This window comes from Macrobrachium nipponense, chromosome 19 (genome assembly GCF_015104395.2).
Source record: "Macrobrachium nipponense isolate FS-2020 chromosome 19, ASM1510439v2, whole genome shotgun sequence".
Lineage (NCBI taxonomy): Eukaryota > Metazoa > Arthropoda > Malacostraca > Decapoda > Palaemonidae > Macrobrachium > Macrobrachium nipponense.
The window spans coordinates 28,056,072-28,079,185 of NC_061088.1; the positions used below are offsets into that span (position 1 = coordinate 28,056,072).

Below are 23,114 nucleotides of genomic sequence, written 5' to 3' on the forward strand. Positions count from 1 at the left end.
TCTCTCATGTTGATTATCAGGCATAGACTTAGGATGGGTAACCCTGTGAGGGTTGTGGTAGTAGCTGCCTTGATAGGATTTGTGGTTAAGTTCTTGTCTGTGCTGGACCTTTGTTTCTATAATGGTTGACTACTACTTTCTGGGGAGCATTTTTCTCTATGAATTTTTGGTTTGCCCTCTCTTCAGGGATCTTCCAGAAGGAACTTGCTTTTGACAATGATAGAGTGACCTGAATTGCCCTCACCCCTTGTAAGCATTTCATTGGACTCCTTACCCTTTCAAACAATCCTCTCACCCCAGGTGTTGGCTTTTGTGAGGGACTTTTATGTGCTCCTTAGTTTGTGACTGAGACTTGCCTTCCGGTAAGTGGTTCATTCGTTAATCCCTTTACTTTTGCTAACTTGCTCTGTTCTTCTCTGCCCTGTGGGAGCTCTCAAGTGGCAGCCCATTGTGGTTTCCATCTTTCTGTCTGCATCTTCCTGTCCCTATTACTGTAGTCTGTTCCTTCACTCAGATTGCCAGGATCAGTCTTCCTGTTTTACAGGAGACCATTGCACAGCTTAAGATGAATAACCTCCTGGATCCAGCTAGGCAGTAGAAAATTATCCTACTGTTAAAGCCTCAGGTTTGTAGCTATGAAAAATACAAATTGTCTTGGAAAATTTGTCATTTCAGGCACCACCATCCTGTTCCCATAGTTAAATATGAAAAGGAGCTCTCACTGTATTTAGAGCAGACTTTTAATCCTGGCAGGTTTTGCCTTTATGTCTGAGATGTTTGGCCAAAGTGCTATCTTGGATTATCCATTGCATCTATTATGTATGGACTCAAGTTACTTGGATTTCTTAAGTCAATGTTAGCGCTACTCTCTTGTTTTGGGAACTGGACATCTTGCAGCTGGGTTTGCTTTTGCCTTCAGAGGATTTTCAGCTCTTTCCTCCCTCCTAAATTACAATTTATGCTAATTATGAGTGATGGATTCTTTTAAGGCAAGTTATTTTTACAATAAAGCAAGTTTTTAATCTATACTCATCATCACCTCCAACACCAGGTGATGCAAAGGACCTCTGTAAAATTTTGTGACTTGGATCTTTTCTGTACCTGATCTCTGATCATATCAAGCCCTTCCTCTCATATTCTAAGTCTGATCCAAGTAGGTCTTGGATCAGACTTCCCACTCTTCTGGTGCCAGTAGGAGGCCAGCCGACAGTGTCACATACTCATTAATTATAAACTTCTGTTTATAATTAATGAGGGTGGCACAGATGAATAAGTGTTGCATTGTAGGATCGGATAGTGAGTGAGTGAATAAGAGTTTTGATTTTTCAAACTCTTCAAGGTTTGTGTGTTTGGGCCTGTTCACATGGAGGAAAGAATAAATATGACTAATGGTTATGAAAACAAATTTTTATAAAAACGTTTTTAATCTCTGCAAATTTTTATCAGTGTACATACTGTAAAATTGATAATTTCTCATCTAAGATGAAGTGGTATCTTGTAGATTTTAATATGGACTTCATCAGTGTTGCAAATTAACAAAAATTGTTTTTTCATTTCAGCATAAGCTTCAAGAAACATGAGAAAGAATTCCCATTCTATGGTGCTTCATCTATAGGGTGGCAGAATTGGTGGTTAGGTGTTGTTGCAGATACATTCCGAAACGCTGATTGCCCAGCTGATGATGATTACATTAAAGAGAGTGGGCTGGATATTTGAATGAATGAGCATTTTTCTCATGGAAGTGCTTATGAGTTAATTGATGGAAGCATTCCCCTCTTGAATCTGCTAAAGAATAAATGTGTAAAAATTGGTGCTTTGTCCAATTTTGATGAACGTCTTGATAGCCTCTTGATTCAGATAGGAATTAAGCATTATTTTGATTTTGTTCTCACCTCTTACAGTTTAAATTGTGCAAAACCAGACCCAAAGATTTTTCATAAGGCTTTGGAGTTGGCAGGTGATAAAATCAAACCATCAGAAGCTGTTCACGTAGGTGATGACATTCACTGTGACTACTTGGGAGCCAGGGAATGTGGTTGGCATAGTATTTTAGTCTCAAGAACCTTTCTTGATTTGTGTCAAGAAGAAGGTATAAAGCCAGATGCTTCTTCAATGTTTACCAGTTTAAAAGAAGTGTTACCTATACTTGATGTTTCTACAATGCCTAAGATTACAAAAACTTGAATTGTATGTTTTGGATTGTTGTTACGTATTTGGTTTAAGATATGAAAATCTATTCTTGATATCTGCTTTGCATAATCTTATTGAGAAACTAGTATATTTTGGTGTTTACTTTTAATCAGATTATAAAAAGATGATGAGATTTACAGTGGCAATCTATAAACATTTTACAAAGACAAGACCACTTTTGACATATGCATCTGAAAGCATTTTATGTAATCCCAAGAGATACTGCCCGGGGATATGCTCTGCAAGAATAGTTTATTGGACTAAAAGTGTGCTTAACAATGCATCAGACAAAGCTCCCAGGTCTTCCTTTCTGATGTTTTGTGAAAGTCAGTGTTATTCTAGGTGTAGATTGGACTACAGAGAACAGAAAGCCAGTGGCAACAGGAATAGGAGGCTCTATGCATATCCATTGTTTGCTCTTGCACTGTTTCAAAGCAAAAAGGATGAAGAAGAAGAAAAGAAGCAGGAATCAGAATTGATAATGATGATTAAAAGAGGAGTTTTGGCTATACAGGTGAGACTAATTTTTTAATACAGTACTGTTTATTGTTTTAGTTCCATTTTCAGAAATTAGAAGGATAATTAGAATTTATAATGGATTATAGATTATATGTGGTATCCTTAATATGTACCATGTTCAGTATACAAACCTCTTATTTTATATATACATAATATACTGTTTGACATATGTTGTGTTAACTAAAATTTGTTATTTGTCAGCCAAAGAAATCAAGAGTCTTTCTCTCGGGCTATTTGCCTCATTGGAGCTTAGCATACCAATTTTTTGGCTTCTTAGACTATTGGATGACGCAAAAAATGTGTTAGCCCTCTTATCGTAAATTTACTAATATGATATAGTGGTTTTTGTTTTTTTATAGTTTGTGTAAATAGATACGTAGTTATACAGTATTGATGACATTCCTCAATTTACCAAATATTGAATTAAAAGATTGAGAGTAAGAGATCTAGAACACCTGCTTACTTATCTTGCACAATGGGTAAGTTTTACTTCTTATAGAATTCTTATTCATGTGTGTTCTTTTGGTTATGAGGTATCTACTGATGAATTATTTACAAATTTTGTTTAGGTAAGGAGTATAAATCCTTTTGTTTAATGTGAAGTATTTTGATGGCAGTAGTTTTGACTCATTTAAATTTTAATAGCTGTTGCACTTCTGCATCCTTCTGAATGAATATTTTTTTTTTTTTTTTTTTTTTTTTTTTGCAAAAAAGAATAATGAAGCAACATTATCCTGTCTCATTTACTTTGACATATGGCATCACTCCACTCCAGTAGTTGTACACTAGCTTGAGAAACATTTGTGTACAGCACAATAGCAAGTACAAGTTTTATTATGGTTTATTTCGACGTCCCTCTGAAGTTGATGATAGTGTTCACATATACCAAGTACCTGTCCATTCATGGAAGATGATGACATTGAAGTCTGGACATCAGACAGATGCTAAGTGAAAAGTCATCTTGTCTGGCTCAAATCCATTGTGTGGAAGAGTTCTATGGGCAGATATTTTTATGCTTTACATCAATGTGCAGCATGCCAAGTTAGTTGTTGAACACTTGCAGTAATCAAAAGCAAATTTAGGGAAAATTGGAATGATTCATAATTGTATTTGTTCTCTTTTGCCATCTTTTGGATTGTTTGTTCCCCTCGACAGCACCTCAGGTTTATGTGTATGTGATTAAGAGTATATGCAACAAATTAAATGTTGTAACTGGATGCCTGAATCCTGTGCTTCTGTACATGATTAACCTTATTATTGCACATATAGATGGTATTAAAGGTTGTTGCAGAGTCCTTCAAACTCAGCTGCATTGCTTGATTCCTTTTATTCTCCACCCATCCTCTTCAGTGCCATCTTACTTAACTGTCTAATTTATTCAACTTTACCTTGCACCATTTGTTACATGTTACTAAGGAACAAATCCTTTTGGTAAACATTGTGGGGATTAAAATAGTGACCTAGTAGTCTTGTTAAATTTACTCATTATAAAGATAATGTACACAGTGGAGGTATGGTTTCCTACTAAGAAAATGCAAAGATTCTGGAAAAACATAACTACAGAATGCCAAGGTTCATGACTTAGGTTCATGGAAGTCAGTAGAGATGAGGAAGAGCCAGGAAGTAGATTTAGATGATTTGGGAACATGAGGAAGGTGAGAAGAGCAGCTACTTTGCACAACAAGGCAGACTTGGAAGTAATAGGATGCCAACTAGTAGGGAAGGCAAAAGATCATGAAGAGCATAGGTGAGGATCAAGTAGGAATTAAGATAATGTATCAAATCAAATAGAAGAGAAGTTGTTGGACATATAATCTGTCAAGGGAAAGCCATGACATTGAAGGCGAGGTTGATAATAAAAATGATGCCAAAATCCCCTAAGAGAGCTTTATTTCAAGGTGTTAGCTGTACTTATGGGGTAAGAGAGGAACACTTTCAGCAAGTGGTCAATTGTTTCCTGCCGGCTCTCGACTACAGAACTAGTTGGGAGTGCTCTGCTTGGATTTGGTTTTCGTTGTATTTTCGGATTGTTTGTTGAAGTACTGGTAGCCTAAAGGGCCCCATACACTGAACGATTGTTTGAACAATTGTCTGTATCGTTCGCAAAAACATTGTGAATGGGCGTGTCTGAATGCAAAAGTGGGTGGAGTTTCATGATCTGAACGATCTCGGCTTAATCTGTCACTAGCAGGTTGCTGACTTGCAACTTATGTCTGTCATACACAGGTCGTTTAATGTATGTGTTTGTCTGCTGATCTAAAGCTATGGCGCACGTCTCTTCTTGAGAGATGATGCCATGTCTTCCTGTGACAAAATCTTTGTTCAGACTGAAATTGGTGTGTAGATGGTTCATATTGTCTGAATAGTGTGTGCTTTTGTCGATAACAACAATCGTTCATACAGTCGTTCATTGTGTGGGGCCCTTAAGGCTTTGTTTTGTTTTTTGGACTTATTTCTCTGATTGGAGACAATATTTTGACGAATTACCGATAGTTGACTTAATTTTGACTATTTCATTATGTCTGACACTAGTTCTGCTTGTGTAAGATATTGCAGCAAAGGCTGTAATACAAGTTTGACTAAGGAGACATGCGACTTGCATACTTTGTGCATTGATTGCAGGGGACAAGAGTCCTATAGCAACAACAAATGTGAAAGGTGGGATCCAAAGAAATGGAAATTGTCAAGTTCTCACATATCTGAATTGGGTAGAGATAGGGAGACATAAGACGGCTGCTAGAGCTGAATCTAAGACTGTAGGTTCTAAGACATTAGATAGTTCTAATAAGTCTGTAGATAATTTAGACCCAAGTATCTCTATGCCTGCTCCCTCTTTGTCACCAGTTCCTATTTCTCCGACTAATTTACCTGTTCTTATACCCAGCTCCCCGCTTCTGACCCTGAGCCCCTTGCCAGGCTCGAATCGAAAATTAGTAGTCTTCAAAAGTAAAATGGTGTTAGTAGTAGAAACAGTGTCCGAGTTAGCAAACTCATTGTGTGTCCTCATGGATAAAGAGGAAGATAGGCATAGTGTTAGTGATGTTTCAGTGGAGGTGGTGGCTGTTTTTCCTACTGATGTTCCCAGGCAAAGGTCACTGGTGTACTCCTCGCATCTGGGAGGAGTCATACTGGAGGCCAAAGGATAGCCACTGGAAAGGCATCTAAAAGGAAGTGCACAGGCTGTCCTCAGTTTGGAGGGTTACAGTCCTGAGGATAGGCATTAGTGGCGCTTTAGCGATGAATTGTGGCCATTGAAAAGGCCTGCATCAGATTCAGTGTCCCCATTGCAGACTTTGCCCTTTCATGGCAATAGATCAAGGTAAGAGAGACCCAGTTCCAATCTTTGTTTCTCAACTAGGTTCAATCTTTGTTTCTAAACCAGGTCCAATCTTCGTTTTTCGACCAGACCAGCCAAGAAGTCGACAAGAAAGTCTTCCTCTTAGAAGTGAAGAACAGGTCCTCCTTGCACCTGTAGGAGTGAGGCTCCATATGTTTTGGAGAGAATGGGAGAGAAGAGGAGTAGAGGATTGGTTAATTTTGGTCCTGGAAGAAGGTTACGAGATTCCTTTTAAGGAAGAACTTCTGTTGGTCAACAGACCCATCGTGTTGACCACCTACTCATTGGGTTCTGAGAGGTTTTCAGCACTCGCGAGCGAAGTGGCTTTCCTTCTTGAGAAAAAAGCAATCAAGGAAGAGGAAAATATCAAGATTGGAGGATGCCGTTTACAATCTTTGTAGTCCCCAAAACACTATGGAGATGGAGTCCTGTAGTAGATGTGAGCGCCCTGAACTTCTTCATTCAAGAGGGCAACTGGATGGCATCCATAGACATGAGAGACACATACTTCCACATGCCAGTACATCAGAGGTCCAGGAAGTATCTCAGCTTTGTATTTTAAGATTGAGTTTACCAGTTCAGAGCCTTAAGTTTTGGGCATTCAGCCTCCATAAGTATTTAGAGAGTCCTCGTCCCTCTCTCCAAATGGCTATGTTATGGTGCCATAGCTCTATTATTGGCACCTTATGGCTTTGATAACCAAAACTTGTCCCCGTTATGGCGTAGACAGGAGCCATAAAACTGGATCACTATTAACCTAGTTCGCCAATAACTGTGGGCTGCCTGTACTCCCCACGGGGGGGACTCTTCATCCTCAGGTGTGTGAAGATCTGTGGAAACTAAGGGGGGGGAGACCTTTAGTAGACCTTTTTGCAACATCCAAAGAATAGGAGACTTCAGATTTATTGTTCACCAGTCCCGGACCCTCTTGCTGGGGTAACAGATGCCATGCTGCAGGACTGGTTGAACATGGCTCTATACACATTCCCACCTTACTGTATGGTAAGAGAGGTGATAAGCAAAGTCAGGAACCACAACATTGTTACGATGACCTTGGTAGCCCCATTCTGGCCACAACAAGAGTGGCTCCTGGATCTACTGTTGCTGCTGACGGACTTTCCGAGGCTACTGTTGACTCAAACAACTCCACTTCAACCAATTTCACCTGACAGGTTACAGAAAGGATTTTCATGAGCGGCTTCAGAGGCTATCACTAAATACAGATATCTTCGTCCGACAGAGTCTATCAGGCCAAGTGGGCAATCTTCAGGGATTGGTGTAGAAGGCATGACATCTCAACTTCTTTGACTTCTATGAGAAATATTGCAGACTTTCTATTGTATCTAAGGAACTCTAGAGGCCTTTTGTCATTAACAGTTAGAGGATACAAAGCAATGCTTAGCTCTGTATTCTGTCAGAGGGTTAGATATTTCTACTAACCAGGACATCTCAGACCTCATAAGGTCTTTCAATGCCACTAAGTCCAAGGGCTCAGAGATGGCTACTTGGAATCTAGATGTGGTTCTTAAATGGCTATTGGGACCCAAATTTGAATCTCTTTGAGCCACGTCTCCTAGAGATCTCATGAGAAAAACCCTTTTCTTGGTTGCTCTAGTGACAGCCAAGACTTTTTACGGGGAGATGCAATATGTTCCCTTACATTGGGCTTTCTAGCCAAGAATGAAGACCCTAACAAACCCTGGCCTCATTCTTTAGTCATCAAAAGTTTGATGGAAATCTTAGGCTCAGAGGATGAAGACAGGACACTGTGCCCAGTGAGAGCTCTAAGGTACTATCTAGACAAGACAGAAAAGATTGGAGAGCCTTCTAATAATTTGTGGTGCTCAGTTAAAAACCCATCATGGGGCCATGTCTAAGAAAAGCTTGGTGTTTTTCCTGAAGGATCTGATCAGGGAAGTGCAAACGCAGGTGGGAGAGGAGAACCTTAATTTAATAAGAGCTAAAGCTCACGATGGCAGATTGGTAGCTACATCAGTGTCTTTTAGACATAATTTGTCTATTGCGTCTATTTTACAGGCTACCTATTGGAAGTGTCGATCAATCTTTGCGACACATTATTTGAAGGATGTGGAAGTGATTTATGATAAATGCAGTGCATTATGCCATTTATCCATGGCAGACAGGGTGTTAGGGAAGGAATCGTAGAAAGCTTTTCTTCCTATCTGTATTTTCACCGTGATATCAGGTGTTGTGTTCAAGAGGAGCCTGGGTGCACTTAATGCTTGGGGCACCCTCCAGTTCTTAATTTTTTGGTTGGGTTGGTAATTTTTTTACGTTTGTTGGTGTAGGGGCAACTGACTACCTGTATGCCTAATAGTCACCAGTTTCATACTTTACTACAATGCTCCACTGTTGTAGAGCTGAGTCTGGCCAATTTAGCCACACCCCATATGGATAAGATGAGTGCTGACCAGAGGCAGTATCTTCCTGTAGCAGCTCTCTCTTCAGGTGAGGAACAACAAACATCGATTCAATGCTTTTATTTTCTATTTCTCTGCTGATTCAATGCTTTTCTTTTCTATTTCTCTATTGATTATCATTGATAATGTGTGAGGTAGAATTAACCATATCCCATCTTTGGGTCAATTTGTGATTCAGCAGTGTAATTACTTGGTAAGTTATATATATAAAAAAATGACAATTTTATGATAAAATAATGTTTTATACACATATGTATTTACCAAGTATTAATTATGAATCAGAGCCCTCCATCCTTCCTGCATATGGGAAGGGTCAGAAACAATTGACTTCTTGCTGAAGGTGTTCCTCTCTTATCCCGTAAGTGGGCTGGGCGATATACCTACACCGACATTGTAACTAGCACACCCGTGAGTGTAAAATTTTAAGCTGCCGATGCGAGTGAAACTGTAAGCAATGTAATTACGTGGTAAATATAGTGAGTAAATGGATCATGAAATATATGAAGCGTGATGCTATGTATAAATAAAGGTACTATATATAAAGCATTATTTTATCATAAAAATGTAATTTTTATTCATTGCAAAGTAGTGTACTATATTTAATATATGGTACACTGAATTATATTTCTACTAAGATGGTTTATCATTAGAAAAAAAGAAGGATAACCACTTCTTTCATCTTTCAACTATTGAATCAAGGACGAAATCCATTGGAAAAAGCCTCAAGTCTTCATAAACCTACACAATAGCTTCATCATTGTTGCTTTTTAATGTTTAGACATTTGATATTAACACCTGTGTCAAAGTCAACCTAGTGCTTTTATGAAGTCTTCCTTAGTGATTTCATTAAAATTACTTATTGTCAATAATGTCTCCTCTTCCATTTTCTTCATATGATGAATCTTATTTTTATTCCACATTCACATACTATACAGATCTTTAGTCTCAACAGCTTCCACATTTTCTTCCTCCTTGCACTTCACTTCCTTCCAGACTTGTCTGTACTCTGTACTGTATAATCCATACATATATGGAAATTATTGCCTTTCTTAGCTCTTCTTTCTAATAACTGGCTTTAAAAGGATGGAGAATAAACGTGTTCTCTCATAGTACAGATGCCAATAGTTCCTTGTGGACACATTTTTTATTAATTTTACCAGTTTTCCAGCTGGTGCTAAAAGATTTATCCTAATGTTAAGACCGAAGGTTTGTTAGTTATGAAAAATACAAATTGATTAAAAAATTTGTCATTTTCCATTGATCCATAGCCTGTCTACACCTGCTCTTTTATCCATCCGTAGAGTTTAGTTTGGATAAAGTGTATGAGGCAGTCACTTGAATTTTTCAACATTGTATACTAATATTTGCATTTTTTTGTGGTCTTATACCATACTTCAGTTAACAGTCAACTTCTTATTACAACCATTCTCTGCAACCTCTCTTGGCTATTAACAGTCAATAACTGAATTGTCTGCAAACTTTAGTCGTACACATTCAGTGTGGTATTTTCTCTTTATTACAGTCTCAAATTTATATCTTCAGCTATTTTCCCAATTTATCTCATTACTTCCTTCATATAAATATTAAACATTGTGATAAATTCATTCTTATGCAAGCCTTCCATTTAACTTAGAAACTTCTGATCACTTAGAAACTTCTGATCACTTTTAGCAAACATCCATCCTAACTTTGCAACCTTAAAAGTCTTTGCATTGCATTTCATTGAGTTTGAATTTATCATATATAAGAAGTATAGTCGTAACCCATCATTCATTTATACAAGTTCTCCTTGAGGTTGAAACTCTTTTAACTTTACTATGTTACACAGCTGTATTATAGTGACAACTCTTTTTATTTGTTTTTGAAAATCTTAAAAAAAAACTTCCAGTGATATTTTACTGTTTTGAATTTGTTGGTGTATATGTAATTTTCTAGGAATGTGTGATGACCATAATGTACTGTATAACACCTCTAAAATGTTAATGTAGTTTATATTGTCAACAGAGAGCCGAGTTGAATAAAGCAGAACAGCTTTTGCATGTTGCTTTGAAGACAGCACAAGAAACACAGAATCACCAGGCAGTAACATACATCTATGACCTCCTAGCAAATGTTGCATATCAAAAAGAAGAGTATTCTAAAGCTGAAACTCTTTTTAAAGAAGTTTTAAAGCGTGTGCTTGCAGGTAAGCACTGTATTATATATTATTTGAGATGAATCTTACCTACTGTTAAATTTAATCTATATCTCCCCACCGATTAAGTGAGTCAGCATTCAAACAAAAAATTGAATGGCTGCCCGAATGACTGTCTAGTTTACCTGTTCACCAGGTATGTTTCGAATGTTTTAGCTCTTGTCAGAATTCTCCTTGCTGCCATTGTGGCTAGGTAATTGTTGATATTATATGAAGTTTGGCTGTTTTACACCTGTTTACGGTATTGTAATTTCATTTTCCTAGGATATCTTCCACCGGAAGCAAAACCAATAACATCAGGCTATGTAGGAATGTTTTGTTCATGAAACTTACCTGTCAGATATATATATAGCTGTATTCTCTGAAGTCCGACAGAATTTCTAAAACTTACGACACACGTAGTGGGAGTTGGGTGGTTAGTACCCATTCCCGCCGCTGGGAGGCGGGTATCAGGAACCATTCCCATTTTCTATCAGATTTCTTCTATCGCCGGTGTCCGCGTAAAACATCTGTTTAGCAAACCACCTCCGCCTCAGGATTTTGGAAAACTTTTCATTGCTTGAGTATCCTCTTGACTTTTGGTTTTTTGGTTTTGGATCGATAGCTTGGCATACGTGACTTTGGACTGCTTTTGAAAGTTTGGCTTAGTTTTTTTTCCTTAAATATGTCTGGATGTAGTTCGGCTAGCGCCAGGGTGTGTTCGAAAGTGGAATGCAAGGTTAGGCTACCAAAAGCCTTGGTTGATCCTCACACATTGTGTAAGGGGTGTAGGGGGCAAGAGTGTAAATATGATTTGCGCTGTAATGAGTGTGAAACGCTTGGATGTTTTACAATTGGAAGACGTATGAATCCTACGTAAATAAGTTAGAACGTGATAGGATCAGGAGGTCTTCCTCCAGGAGTAAGTCGGGTAGCAGACAGGGTCTTAATGTATCCCTTCTAACCCTCCTTTAGATTTGGGTCTCCTAACCCCGTAGTGTTGCCTTCGGGCCCTCAAGTGGTGTCTGCGGAGGGTAATGCCCTTTCGCTTATCCTGGATTCATTGAAGACGCTTGAATCTAAAGTGCTTGCCTTGAAAACAGGCAAAATAAGTGCAGTGATAGTGCCCCTAGTGAAGTGGAGGGGGCGTCAGATCGGCCCTATAGCGCCTCTAGGCTGGGACCTCTGCCGGACTCCCAGGACTCAGGGAGGAGGGCATGTCGAAGGCCGAAGGAGGGTTACGGGGACCCCCCCACCGATCTGACGTCCCTTCAGCAGTTCCTGTGGACGCTTCCCAGGCTGCTAAGGAGCGTGCTCGAGCACGTATCCTGAAGGATTGTTTCTCGTCTTCCGACGCGTCCTCCCCGCGCAAGGGGTGGTTATCTCGTTCGGATTCGCGACCTTTGAAGAGGACTCTTCAAGATCTTGACGCTTTACGTCATGCTATGTTTGAGTGGCATTCTTCTCCGGAAAGCGTAGCTTTTCCGCCCCAGAAGAAGTCTAGGACGTCATCTGATGATGACGTCCGCGAGCGCCCCAGTCGCTCTAGAGCCAAGGCTGTTCCTGGGAGAAGGAAGAAGGCGTCCCCTCGCCCCTCTCCTTCTCACAAGCGCAGCTCGTCTCCGCGTAAGGAGACATCTCAGACGGAGATCATCATTGCTATGCAACGGCAACTGGACACTTTACTGAAGCAGAAGGAGACGGTTCCTCGTCGCAGGAAAGACGATAGACTTCCGATCAAGAGAACAAGGCAGTCTTCTCCAACTGCTCCTCTTTCGTCCCCGTCTCCTGATATTTCGCCCTCTAGACTTCGTTCTGCTCCCCAGGGTTCGTCTAGAGGTGACGTTAGACGTCAGGTTAGAGAGAGATCTCTTCATGATCCTCTCTCTTCTCGTCGAGAGGACGCTCGGCGTTCCGACTTCGACGCTTCTGCTGACGAGGAGTTTGTAGCTGTCGGACGGACTTCTATGCGTTCTGCCCCTCTTCGACATGAGAGTGTCGACGCTCAACGGTACGCTAGTCGGGTAGCTGATCAAGTTTCTTCGCGGGACGTTCGTAAGGACGCTTCGCGGGACGTTAGAAGAGTCACTACGATGGACGCTCCTTTGGACGCTCGGTCGGACGCTGATTTGGACGCTCGAGAGGACGCTAGGTTGGACGCTCAGATGGACGCTAGTAGACGTTGTAGTAAGAGCTCTGTGGACGCGAATGTGGAAGTTCGCTATCACTCGGATGTTGTTCCCGAGGCTTTGGCTGACGCTTCACGTCTTCCTTCTTCTTCACGTTCGCCTTTTAAGGGTGATTCCTGATCCTGTGACTGTTAAGGATCCGTTACCCTCTTCTTCTCGTCATCGTTCGGATAGGAGACTTGGAGCGAAAGGACTTGTGCCTCTTCCTTCGGATTTTCACTCGGTAAGGAAGAAGGAGAACCTTAGCGGTTCTTCTGAGGATGTTGACGAAGAACAACCTGCTACGTCTGCTTCGTCAGATTACCAAGTTTTGGCACGGCTACTCGTGATTCGTTTGGGGATACTTTCCAGCCTGCTGCCCTTCCTCTCTCCTCCTTCTCAGTTTTCGTCGTCGAAGACAAGCAAGACTCCAGGGTTCGTGAAAATGAAGACGTCTTTGTCTACTAGAAGAGCTTTCCGGAAGGTTAACGCCTGGATGGAGTCTAGGAAAGCAAAGGGAAAGGACTACTTTCGCCCTGCCTCCGTCTAGACTTAGCGGTAAGGCAGGGATGTGGTATGAGACAGGCAAGGAATTAGGATTGAAGGTTCCTACGTCTGCTCAAGGTGATTTCACCAGCGTGGTTGATGCCTCAAGGAGGGCCCTTTTAGCCTCAGCTAAAGTGTCATGGACGACTTCCGAACTGGACCATCTTTTGAAGGGACTGTTAGGTCCTTAGAGGTCTTCAACTTCTTAGACTGGTGTCTCGGAGCTTTAGACAACCAGTCTCGTAAGCCAGACTCGATCAGCTTGGGGGAGCTGTCCAGTGTATTGTCAATGCATGGACAAGGCCGTCAGGGATGGCTCAGAGGAGTAGCCTCTCATTTTTCAGGCAGGGGTGCTGAAGAAAAGGTCGCTTTATTGCAACTTTGCGGCTAAGTCTGTCTCTCCCGCACAGAGGACAGAACTTTTGTATGCTCCCTTCTCGAGTCATCTCTTCCCCCAAGCTATGGTGAAGGATCTGGCAGTTAGTCTTCAAGAGAAAGCCACTCAAGACCTGTTGGCTCAGTCTTCGAGACGTCCGGCTGGCCCTTCAACGTCTTCAGGAGCCCAAAACCGTTTAAGAAAAGCAGAAGCCCTTTCGTGGAGGGACTTCCGCTAGGATCGTCTCCCTGAGGAAGAAGCCTTCCTAGAGGTAGAGCCCCTTCCAAGTCTAGGGGCAAGAAGTGAGAGATCGTTCCTTCAGCCACCGGTAGGAGCCAGGCTGCAGTTGTTTGCAGAAGCCTGGAGAGAAAAGAGAGGCGGACACCTGGTCTCTCGACGTCATAGAGAAGGGTTACAAGATCCCTTTCATAAAGCCGCCCCCGTTGACTTCCACTCCCAGGGACTTGTCCCCATGTATCCTCAACAAAACGGAAGATACTTTTCGACCTGCTCAAGCAGATGCTCGAGAAACGAGCAGTGGAACAGGATTTAGAACCTGGCAACGCCAGGATTTTACAACAGATTGTTTTCTTGTACGAAACAATCGGGAGGGTGGCGGCCGGTCTTGACGTAAGTCGTCTAAACCTCTATATAGAAAAGCAGAGGTTCAAGATGGATGGACACCTCAGTCAGTTCTGGGGGCCTTAAGACCTGGAGATTGGATGGTATCACTCGACCTACAGGACGCCTACTTTCACGTCCGAATACATCCCCAATCGATGAAGTACCTTCGGTTCGTACTGAAAGGGAAGGTCTTTCAATTCAGGGCTCTTTGTTTCGGACTGAGTACGGCCCTTTTATCTTCACCATCTTAATGAAGAACGTGGCGAGTGGCTCCATCTTTCCAACATCAGAATCTCGCTCTATCTGGACGACTGGCTCATACGAGCCTCCTCGCAGACCGGTGCCTGAAGGACTTGCAAACGACTCTGTCTTTAGCTGCGTCCCTGGGACTTCTGGTGAACTTCGAAAAAGTCACATCTGACCCCCAACACAGTCCATCGTGTATCTGGGGATTCAGATGGATTCAGTGGCCTTTTCTTTTCGCTTTTCGTCCCAGGAACGTCAGCAAACAAGGCATAGAAAAAGTGTCAGCCTTTCTAGGGAAGGATTCATGCTCGGTGAGGGAATGGATGAGTCTGCTGGGGACCATTTCCTCGCTGGAGAAGTTTGTTTCCCTGGGGAGGCTACACCTCCGACCTCTTCAGTTCTTTCTGTCGGACAACTGGACAGACAAGGAAAACTTTGACATGAAGTTAAGCATCTCGGAAGAGGTGGAAGAACCATCTAAGATGGTGGCTCGATCCGTGGAAGCTGTCAGAGGGCATATCCCTCAAGCTTCAGAACCCCGACCTAGTGTTGTTCTCCGACGCGTCATCCACGGGGTGGGGAGCAACTCTAGGGGGGGAGGAAGAGTGTCAGGTACCTGGAGGAGGGGAACAGGTAACCTGGCATATCAACTTCAAAGAGCTGGCAGCGGTTCAATTAGCACTCCAGTTCTTCCAGAACAAAGTCTCCCGTCGTGTAGTTCAAGTCAACTCGGACAACACCACAGCCCTGGCATACTTGAAGAAACAAGGAGGAACACACTCTCGCTCCCTGTTCGCTCTAGCAAAAGAGATTCTACTTTGGGCAAAGGAGAGAGAAGTCACGATATTGACAAGGTTCATTGCCGGAGTCGAGAAGCGTCCGGGCAGATCTCCTCAGTCGACAAGGACAGTTATTGCCGACAGAGTGGACCCTCAATCAACGACGTATGCCAGGAGCTGTGGGTCTTTGGGGATGTCCCTTAGTGGACATCTTTGCAACGTCAAGGACGGCGAGACTTCCCCTGTATTGCTCCCCGGTTCTCGATCTGGGAGCAGTAGCAGTAGACGCCCTTCTATGGGATTGGACGGGCCTAGATCTCTCCTGGGGGAGGTGATGAGAAAATTCGCAGCATCGGTGGGACGGGGACGAGTGACTTTAATCGCCCCCTTTTGGACCCACAGCGATCTGGTTCACAAGAGGTGATGTTCTACCTGGTGGATTATCCGAGACTCTTCCGTTAAAGGAGAGATCTACTCAAACAGCCCCACTTCGAGAGGTACCACAAAAACCTCTCCGCTCGAGTCTGACTGCGTTCAGACTATCCAAAAGTTGGCCAGAGCGAGAGGTTTTTCGAAATCAGTGGCTAAAGCTATCGCCACCGCGAGGAGACCATCATCAGTCGCGGTTTACCAATCGAAGTGGGCAGTCTTTAGAAGTTGGTGTAAGAGAAAAGTAGTTTCCTCTACCACTACCTCTGTGAGCCAGATCGCCGACTTCTTGCTTTATCTTAAACAAGATCTGAAGCTTGCAGTGTCCCCAACCATTAAAGGCTACAGAAGCGTCTTATCTGTAGTTTGTTCCGACACGGCATACAAACCTTCGGTCCTTTTACAATAGGAAGGTACTAGCGGCAGCTGGATAGGTCGTAAGCTTTCGAACAATGGGGTTCGGTAGTTAACTGCTTGTCCGACAGGCGCGCGCTGGCGCGGACTGGGAGGTAAAAACAAATCACTTTTGCTTTCGGCCTCACAGTGGAATGGACGTGTGGTTCGCTCTCTGCCCGCTGCTCGTTCGTTTGCTTTCTAAGTTTGGTTGTAATTGTGTATGAAAGAGTATTGTAAGTTACAATTATTCTCTCTTTACATATTAATTACGGCTTCAGTGAATAATGATGGAATCTCCTCGCCTCGCTACCCCAAGGAGACTTTGCCCGGGTATCGAAGGGCGCAAATGCGGGAAGTTTAGATCATTCCCGGAGATTGACCCTCATATTTTGTGTGCTCGGTGTCGGAGCGCGAATGCACCCGGGCCGAGCCCTGTGATGTGTGTAATGACTGGTCGGAGGCGCAGTGGACTTTGTATGAGGGCAGGAAGAAGCGAAGGCCTGCAAAGGAGTCGTCGGAAAGCTCTCCCGCGACTCCTTTGGTGACGGACACTTCGTCTTCTTTCCTGCCGCCCGCTCAACTTCCACGTCTCGCGCCTTCCCCTTCGGGGGGGTGTCTAGGTCCTTCTCCTCTCCTGACGTGTCGAGTGTGGAGGAGGGCGCTAGATACCCTGACGTAGAGTTGTATTCTGGGTCCTCTATCCGCTCGTCTTCGCGCGAGCGGTAGAGGATCCTCCTAATCACCCGACTTTTGCCTCCTCAGGTGCGGTTGCCGTGAAGGATGACCTCGGACAGGTGTGGGCATCGTTGGGCTGCAGGGCGTGCCGAGTGTCCAGGGGCTGCTCTATCATCTGGCTGGCTCCGTGGCGGTTACTCATGCAACGGTCCACAACCACCACGACCCTGACAACACCCCGGCTACGCGTCACCTCCTCACATGGTGTACACCCAGCACGCGGTCTCTGTGACACCCACAACATCGGTGCAGGGGCCAGTCGCCGTAACTCGGGGGAGTGTGATGCCGCCACCTGGGTTTGCCGTGTTGCCACGACCGGACTTCATGTGCCCGAAGAGCTCGCCCCTGGACCTCCCCACCGGTGCCGATGATGTCTGTGCCGCTGGTTCGACCATCTGTACCACCCACACAGCCTGCCGTACCTGCCGTGACCACCGCTGCTGTTCCTGTTCCTGCTCCTGCCGTCTCGACTGCCGTTCCTGTGATGCTCGCACCTGCTGATGTTGTTCCTGTTCCTGGCGCCGCTGCTCCCGATGCTGGTCTGTTCGGACAGGTACGTCCGGGCCCTGTTGCTTCGGCAACAGCAGCCCCGGCTCCGTCCTGGATGACAGACTGACGTCGGTCCTGAGGAGGTGACGAAGAAGAAGAAGAAGAGGAGGAAGGTGTCGTCGTCGTCTTCATCGTCTTCTTCGTCGTCGTCGTCGTCTGCCGCCTCTTCCCCTTCTTCTTAATGGAAGGTCCCCCCGCCTAAGAAGAAGAAGGTCGCCTCCCCCCCCCCTAAGAAGTCTCCTTCGGGAGCTTCTAAGGGCCCGTCTCGCTCTGGTGAGACGGGGGGTTGTCTTCCGCTGGTCGCCCTGCTCCTTCGGAGCAGGACCCGTCTCTTCTCCCGCAAGGAAGAAGACTACGGGGACCAGAGGGGTGCCGGCTAACACCGGCACTTCCTCACCTGCTGTTAGTGGTTCGGCCACGGCAGCAGGATCCGGCTCGGCCGCTCGTTCGCGAGAGGTACCGAGTGTACGGTCGCCTACCAGCGACCGTGCAGCCAGGAACCAGACCTCTGAGTCCGCTCAGCGTCAGGTTCACGGCACGGAGCGGAAGACTGGTGACAGCCGCTCACGCGACTCTCACCAGACCAGCTCTCGCTCTCACGGCGAGCGGCTGGCTACCGGGCGGAGTGACGGTCCATGACCAGGCCACGGGCTGAGGCTGGGAAGAGGTCCCCCCGTTCGCCGGCACCAGCCACGGCTGTACCAGCGAACTGACGCACCGTGAGGATACGCACCGGTCTCACCGTGACAGTGGAGCTCGCCGGTCGCCTGACCGTCGCTCTCACAGAGAGCGATCGGGTACGGCGACCAGCACCAGCTCCTCTGACACACGAGGACCGGGGCCGCTGTTCTCGGTCCAGCGTTCTCCACAGCGAGACGGCTCGACTAGGTCTGCAGTCGATCGCCACCGCGGGTTGGCGATCGCCTGCAGTCCTCCAAGCCCGCTGGTTCTGCCAGTGAGCGAGGAGAGAGCGTCAGGTCTGCCTCTCCCATACCTTCAACCTCCTCGGGTTACACCGGGAGGGGCGAGGTATTGAGGAGTGATCGTGAGGGGTGCGCCCCTCAGGATCCCGCCACGTCGTCGTACGTACCAGGCTCGGTTCTCGGACCAGCCAGGTCGTACGCACAGGTGGTTGGAGGAGGACCGAGAGGGGGCTGTCGCTGCTCCTCTCCTTGAGGGAGGAGGGTCTCGGGAGGTACTCCTGTTCGAGGGACTGGACGGTCCGACCTCCACAGGATGCTATCACGCCCGAGATCCAGAGGAACTTTGCCGAGGTTATTGCGCTGATTCGTCAGCACAACGACCTCGGGGAAGGATCGCCGCTCCCACCATCCGAGCCCACGTCCCGGCTCGAGTCGTTCTGGGGCCCGAATGAGGGAACCCAGACCGACGGTGTTTGCCGCGTTCCGAGCTTGCGGACTCAGTGCTGGACCAGGTTGAATCGCTTGTCTCCGGAACAAGACGGTTCGCTCAAGTCTGGCAGGTCGAGCAAGCTGCTTCCACCCCCTCTGCTACGACAGCGGCGGTTTTACATGCCATCTGAAGACCGATGCCGCCCAAACAGGTGAACCCGGAGTTAGCTAGGCTGACTCCGGGTGTGTCTCTGCAACAGCTCCTGTCCGAGAACCTGTGGTTCTCGCAGCAAGAGGCACTCGGCCTGGAATCTACCGCCATGGCAGCTTTCCAGGCCGTCTCCTGGCTAGATCTGTGGTCCCTCACAGTATCTAAGGTCGCAGCCAACTCCGGGGGAATTTCTCCCGAAGATGACTCGGCTCTTCAAAAGGGAGAGTTTGCCAGTCTGGGGGAAGAGCCATCTCCTTCCTTGCCCACCAGACGGTGAACCTGTGGGCCAACCTGGTTCTCCGACGAAGGGACGCTGTCCTTACTCGGGTTCCAGGGCGGCCGGGCGTGAAGCGGCGTTGGGGCTTCGAAACGGACCTCTACGGAGTTCCACGCTCTCTTCCCAGGAGAGATGGTGGACGCTGCGGTGGACAGACGGTGGAGGCTCTGGGAAGAAGTCGAAGAAAGGGGGGAAACGCTAGGGACGGCGTTCCCCCTCACCTGCTGCCGGGAAGTGGGGGGGTGCCTGGCCACCATTGGGCAACTTGGCAGCGCTACGGCGCCGAGACCTGGATTGTAGATGTCCTTCGGGAGGGATATCTATTACCCTTCGAATCTCGGCCACCCCTCACCTCCAACCCGGTCCAAACAGCAGTCGTACGTTCCAGGGTCATCGAAGGACGTAGCACCTCAGACAGGAGATCAAGACCATGCTGAGCAAGAGAGCTGTAGAGATCGTCACGGATCAGTCACCGGGCTTTTACAGTCGACTCTTCCTGGTGGAAAAGTCTACGGGAGGCTGGCGCCCGGTGATAGATCTCTCTCCCCTGAACCGGTTTGTTCGCCAGACCCGGTTCACGATGGAGACGGCACGCTCAGTGCTCGACTCCATCAGGGAGAACGATTTCATGCTTTCAGTGGACTTGAAGGATGCGTATTTTCAAATACCCATTCATCAGTCCTCCAGAAAGTACCTCCGCTTCATCCTCGACGGGACGGTGTACCAGTTCAGGGCACTGTGCTTCGGTCTCTCAACCGCCCCACACAGGTGTTCACGCGAGTGTTCACTCTGGTGTCTGCGTTGGGCCCATTCGCACGGGATACGTCTGATGAGGTATCTCGACGATTGGTTAGTCCTGGCGAGCCCTCCCGCTCGCAGTTGCTACAGGACAGGGATCGACTGCTCGAGTTCTGTCGCGATCTGGGATCGTTGTGAACTTCGAGAAGTCCGATCTCGAGCCCAAGCAGAGGATGAAGTACCTGGGTATGCTGATCGACACGGTAGCAGGGCGAGTCTTCCCCGCAGACTCGCGGATCAGCAGATTCAGGGAGGCAGCCAACCAGTTCCTGTCTCGGCAGGAAAACAGGTAGCTCAGCGATGGCAAGTCGTGATCGGACACCTGTCGTCACTCGAGAAGTTAGTCCCTCACGGGCGTCTTCACCTGCGGTCTCTTCAGTGGAGGTAAAGGTAAAGAGTTGGTCACAGGCGCGACGGATCCCCCAAGCTTTCCAGTGTCGCTGACACAGGAGGTGAGGCAGGACCTAGCCTGGTGGCTCGACGACAGGAACCTCTTAAGAGGAGTGCCTCTGCGCACTCCCCCCCCGGACATGCAGCTGTTCTCAGACGCATCGACCGAGGATGGGGCGCACACCTGGAGGAGTTGCTGACTTCAGGAGTGTGGGACGAGAACGACAAGCACCTTCACATCAATGTTCTGGAACTCAAGGTCAGCGTTCCTCGCTCTCCAAGAGTTTCAGGACCGCTTGATGGGACACTCAGTGGTGTTGATGTGCGACAACACCACGGTGGTGGCTTACGTCAACAAACAGGGGGGCCTAGTGTCTCTCCCGTTGTACCAGTTTGACTCGGCAGGTGCACGAGTGGGCTCAGGCACACTCAATAGAGCTGTCGGCACGCTACATTCCAGGGAAGAGGAATGTAGTAGCAGACACGCTCAGCCGTCGGGATCAGGTGATAGGACCGAATGGTCTCTACACCAGGACGTGGCGGAAAGGCTCTTCGACCTGTGGGGGCGACCAGTCGTGGATCTGTTCGCCACCCGGCACAACAGGAAGCTCCAGGTGTTCTTCTCGGCCGTGCCGGACCCATGGGCAGCTGCAGAGGACCGCTCTTCAACACCCGTGGGACAACCTCTTCGCCTATGCCTTTCCCCCGTTCAGCCTGATTCGCAAGGTGATCAGTCGAGCGCTGGTCGCACCCCGAATCTCAGGATGATCCTGGTGGCTCCCAAATGGCCACAGGCCATTTGGTATCCGGACCTGCTGGCTCTTCTCGCAGGAGAACGAGAGAGATTCCCCCTTGGCACAACCTTCTCGCCCGCCACACGTCGAGCGGGGTTAACCAACCGAGCAGTACAGGTCCCTACGGTCCTTCCTTCACGGGCTGGCTGTTATCCACCATCTCTTGCGAACGAGAGGCTTTTCTCGTAGCGCAGCAACAGAGATGGCTGGGAACGTCGTCAGTCCTCTGCAGCTGTGTACCAGGGAAGTGGGCCGTCTTCTGTGGTTGGTGTCGTAGACTGGGTCTATCTCCTCTCAGAGCCACTCTTCAGCAGGTAGCGGATTTCCTCGTTTTTCTTCGCCGAGAGAAGCTCCTCTCAGTCCCCACAGTTAAAGGATACAGAGCCGCCTTGGCGCTCGTCCTGAAACTGAGGGGATTGGACATCTCGAACTCGTTCAAGATCTCCTTGCTTATGAGGAGCTTCGAAAGGTCTTGCCCACCCAGGGAACTCAGGCAGGCCCCTGCGTGGGACGTGACTCTCGTCCTTAGGAGTCTGACTCGAACACCGTTCGAGCCACTCCGAGAGTCGTCAGACAGGGATCTGACCCTCAAGACCCCTCTTCTTGCTGGCCCTGGCATCGGCGAAGAGAGTAGGGGAACTTCATGGTCTTTCCTATGATGTACGACACTCCAGGGGATGGGGATCCGTGACGCTCGATTTCGTCCCGAACTTCGTTGCGAAGACTCAGAAACCTTCAGTCCCTGATGACAGGTTCGAGTCATTCACGATTCCCTCCCTATTGGACTTCACCGATCATGATGCGGATGAGATGCTGCTTTGTCCTGTGAGGGCGCTACGGCCGCTATCTGAAGAGAACTCGACACCTCAGGCCTGAGTGTCGACGCCTCTTCGTTAGCACCGGGGTCACCAAGAAAGAAGTATCCAAGAACACTCTTTCATTCTGGCTGCGTGAGGTCATCAGGAGGGCGTATGAGGCTGATGGTAGTGACGACATCCGTACGTCCCGTCCGAGAGCTCACGAAGTCAGAAGTATTGGCCCCTCGTTGGCGTTTCGCAAGAACTTCTCCGTGGCGCAGGTCCTGAAGGCAGGGGTCTGGTCTAACCAGACTACTTTACGTTCCTTCTACCTTCGGATATTGCCCACAGGTCCTTGGATACCTTTTCCTTGGGGGAACCGTGGTGGCTGCTCAAAACAATTGTGTAGCTAACCCAGAACCCTCGCAGGCTGAACAGCATCGAGTCCTGGTGTGACTGTGTGGATGGATGTGTGAGTGAGTGAGTGACTGGCTCTCTTTCTTCCCGTCTTTTCCTTCCCCTCTACCTGCGGGCAGAGGGCCATGGTCGTCACTACGCTGGATGAGGACGAGATGCAGGTGAGCTATATGACAGAGACCATCCTATCCCTTTCACTAGGGATAGGAGCAGAATATCCACCACTTCCTTCTACAAGGGGGGGAAGTGGATGCCTACAAGAGTCAAACCCATGACTTTATATTTGCTCCTGTACAGGAACAAGTTCTTGCATTGCTGGTACGAAGAGATACGCATGCCTCTCTCCTTAGTACTCGGTCCAGAGGTCTGACCATTGATCCTGCGGTGCACACCCCGATCAATCGGACAGAGGCTTGGATCCCTCCCTCGCTCTTACGACCAGGGAGGCTTCCAAGGTTGGGCGAACACCAGTCTGTCACAAAAGACTCAGATTCCACCCACCAAGAAGTGAGTCTTCCTATTGTAAAAGGACCGAAGGTTTGTATGCCGTGTCGGAACAAATGACAATTT

At 47.0% G+C, this 23,114-nt stretch overlaps 2 protein-coding genes across 2 annotated transcripts in view; one reads left to right on the forward strand and one right to left on the reverse strand.

The window, feature by feature from the left end:
- Positions 1-23,114, reverse strand: part of LOC135211266 (tetratricopeptide repeat protein 19, mitochondrial-like) — a 134,602-nt gene that overhangs the window by 84,648 nt on the left and 26,840 nt on the right. The window lies entirely within an intron of this gene.
- The window catches only part of LOC135218944 (uncharacterized), an 81,513-nt gene that overhangs the window by 54,881 nt on the left and 3,518 nt on the right, over positions 1-23,114 (forward strand). The window contains exons 3-4 of the mRNA XM_064255387.1: positions 2,304-2,704; positions 10,492-10,672. Coding sequence (XP_064111457.1) covers positions 2,304-2,704; positions 10,492-10,672 — 582 coding nt within the window. The remainder of the gene's footprint in view (positions 1-2,303; positions 2,705-10,491; positions 10,673-23,114) is intronic.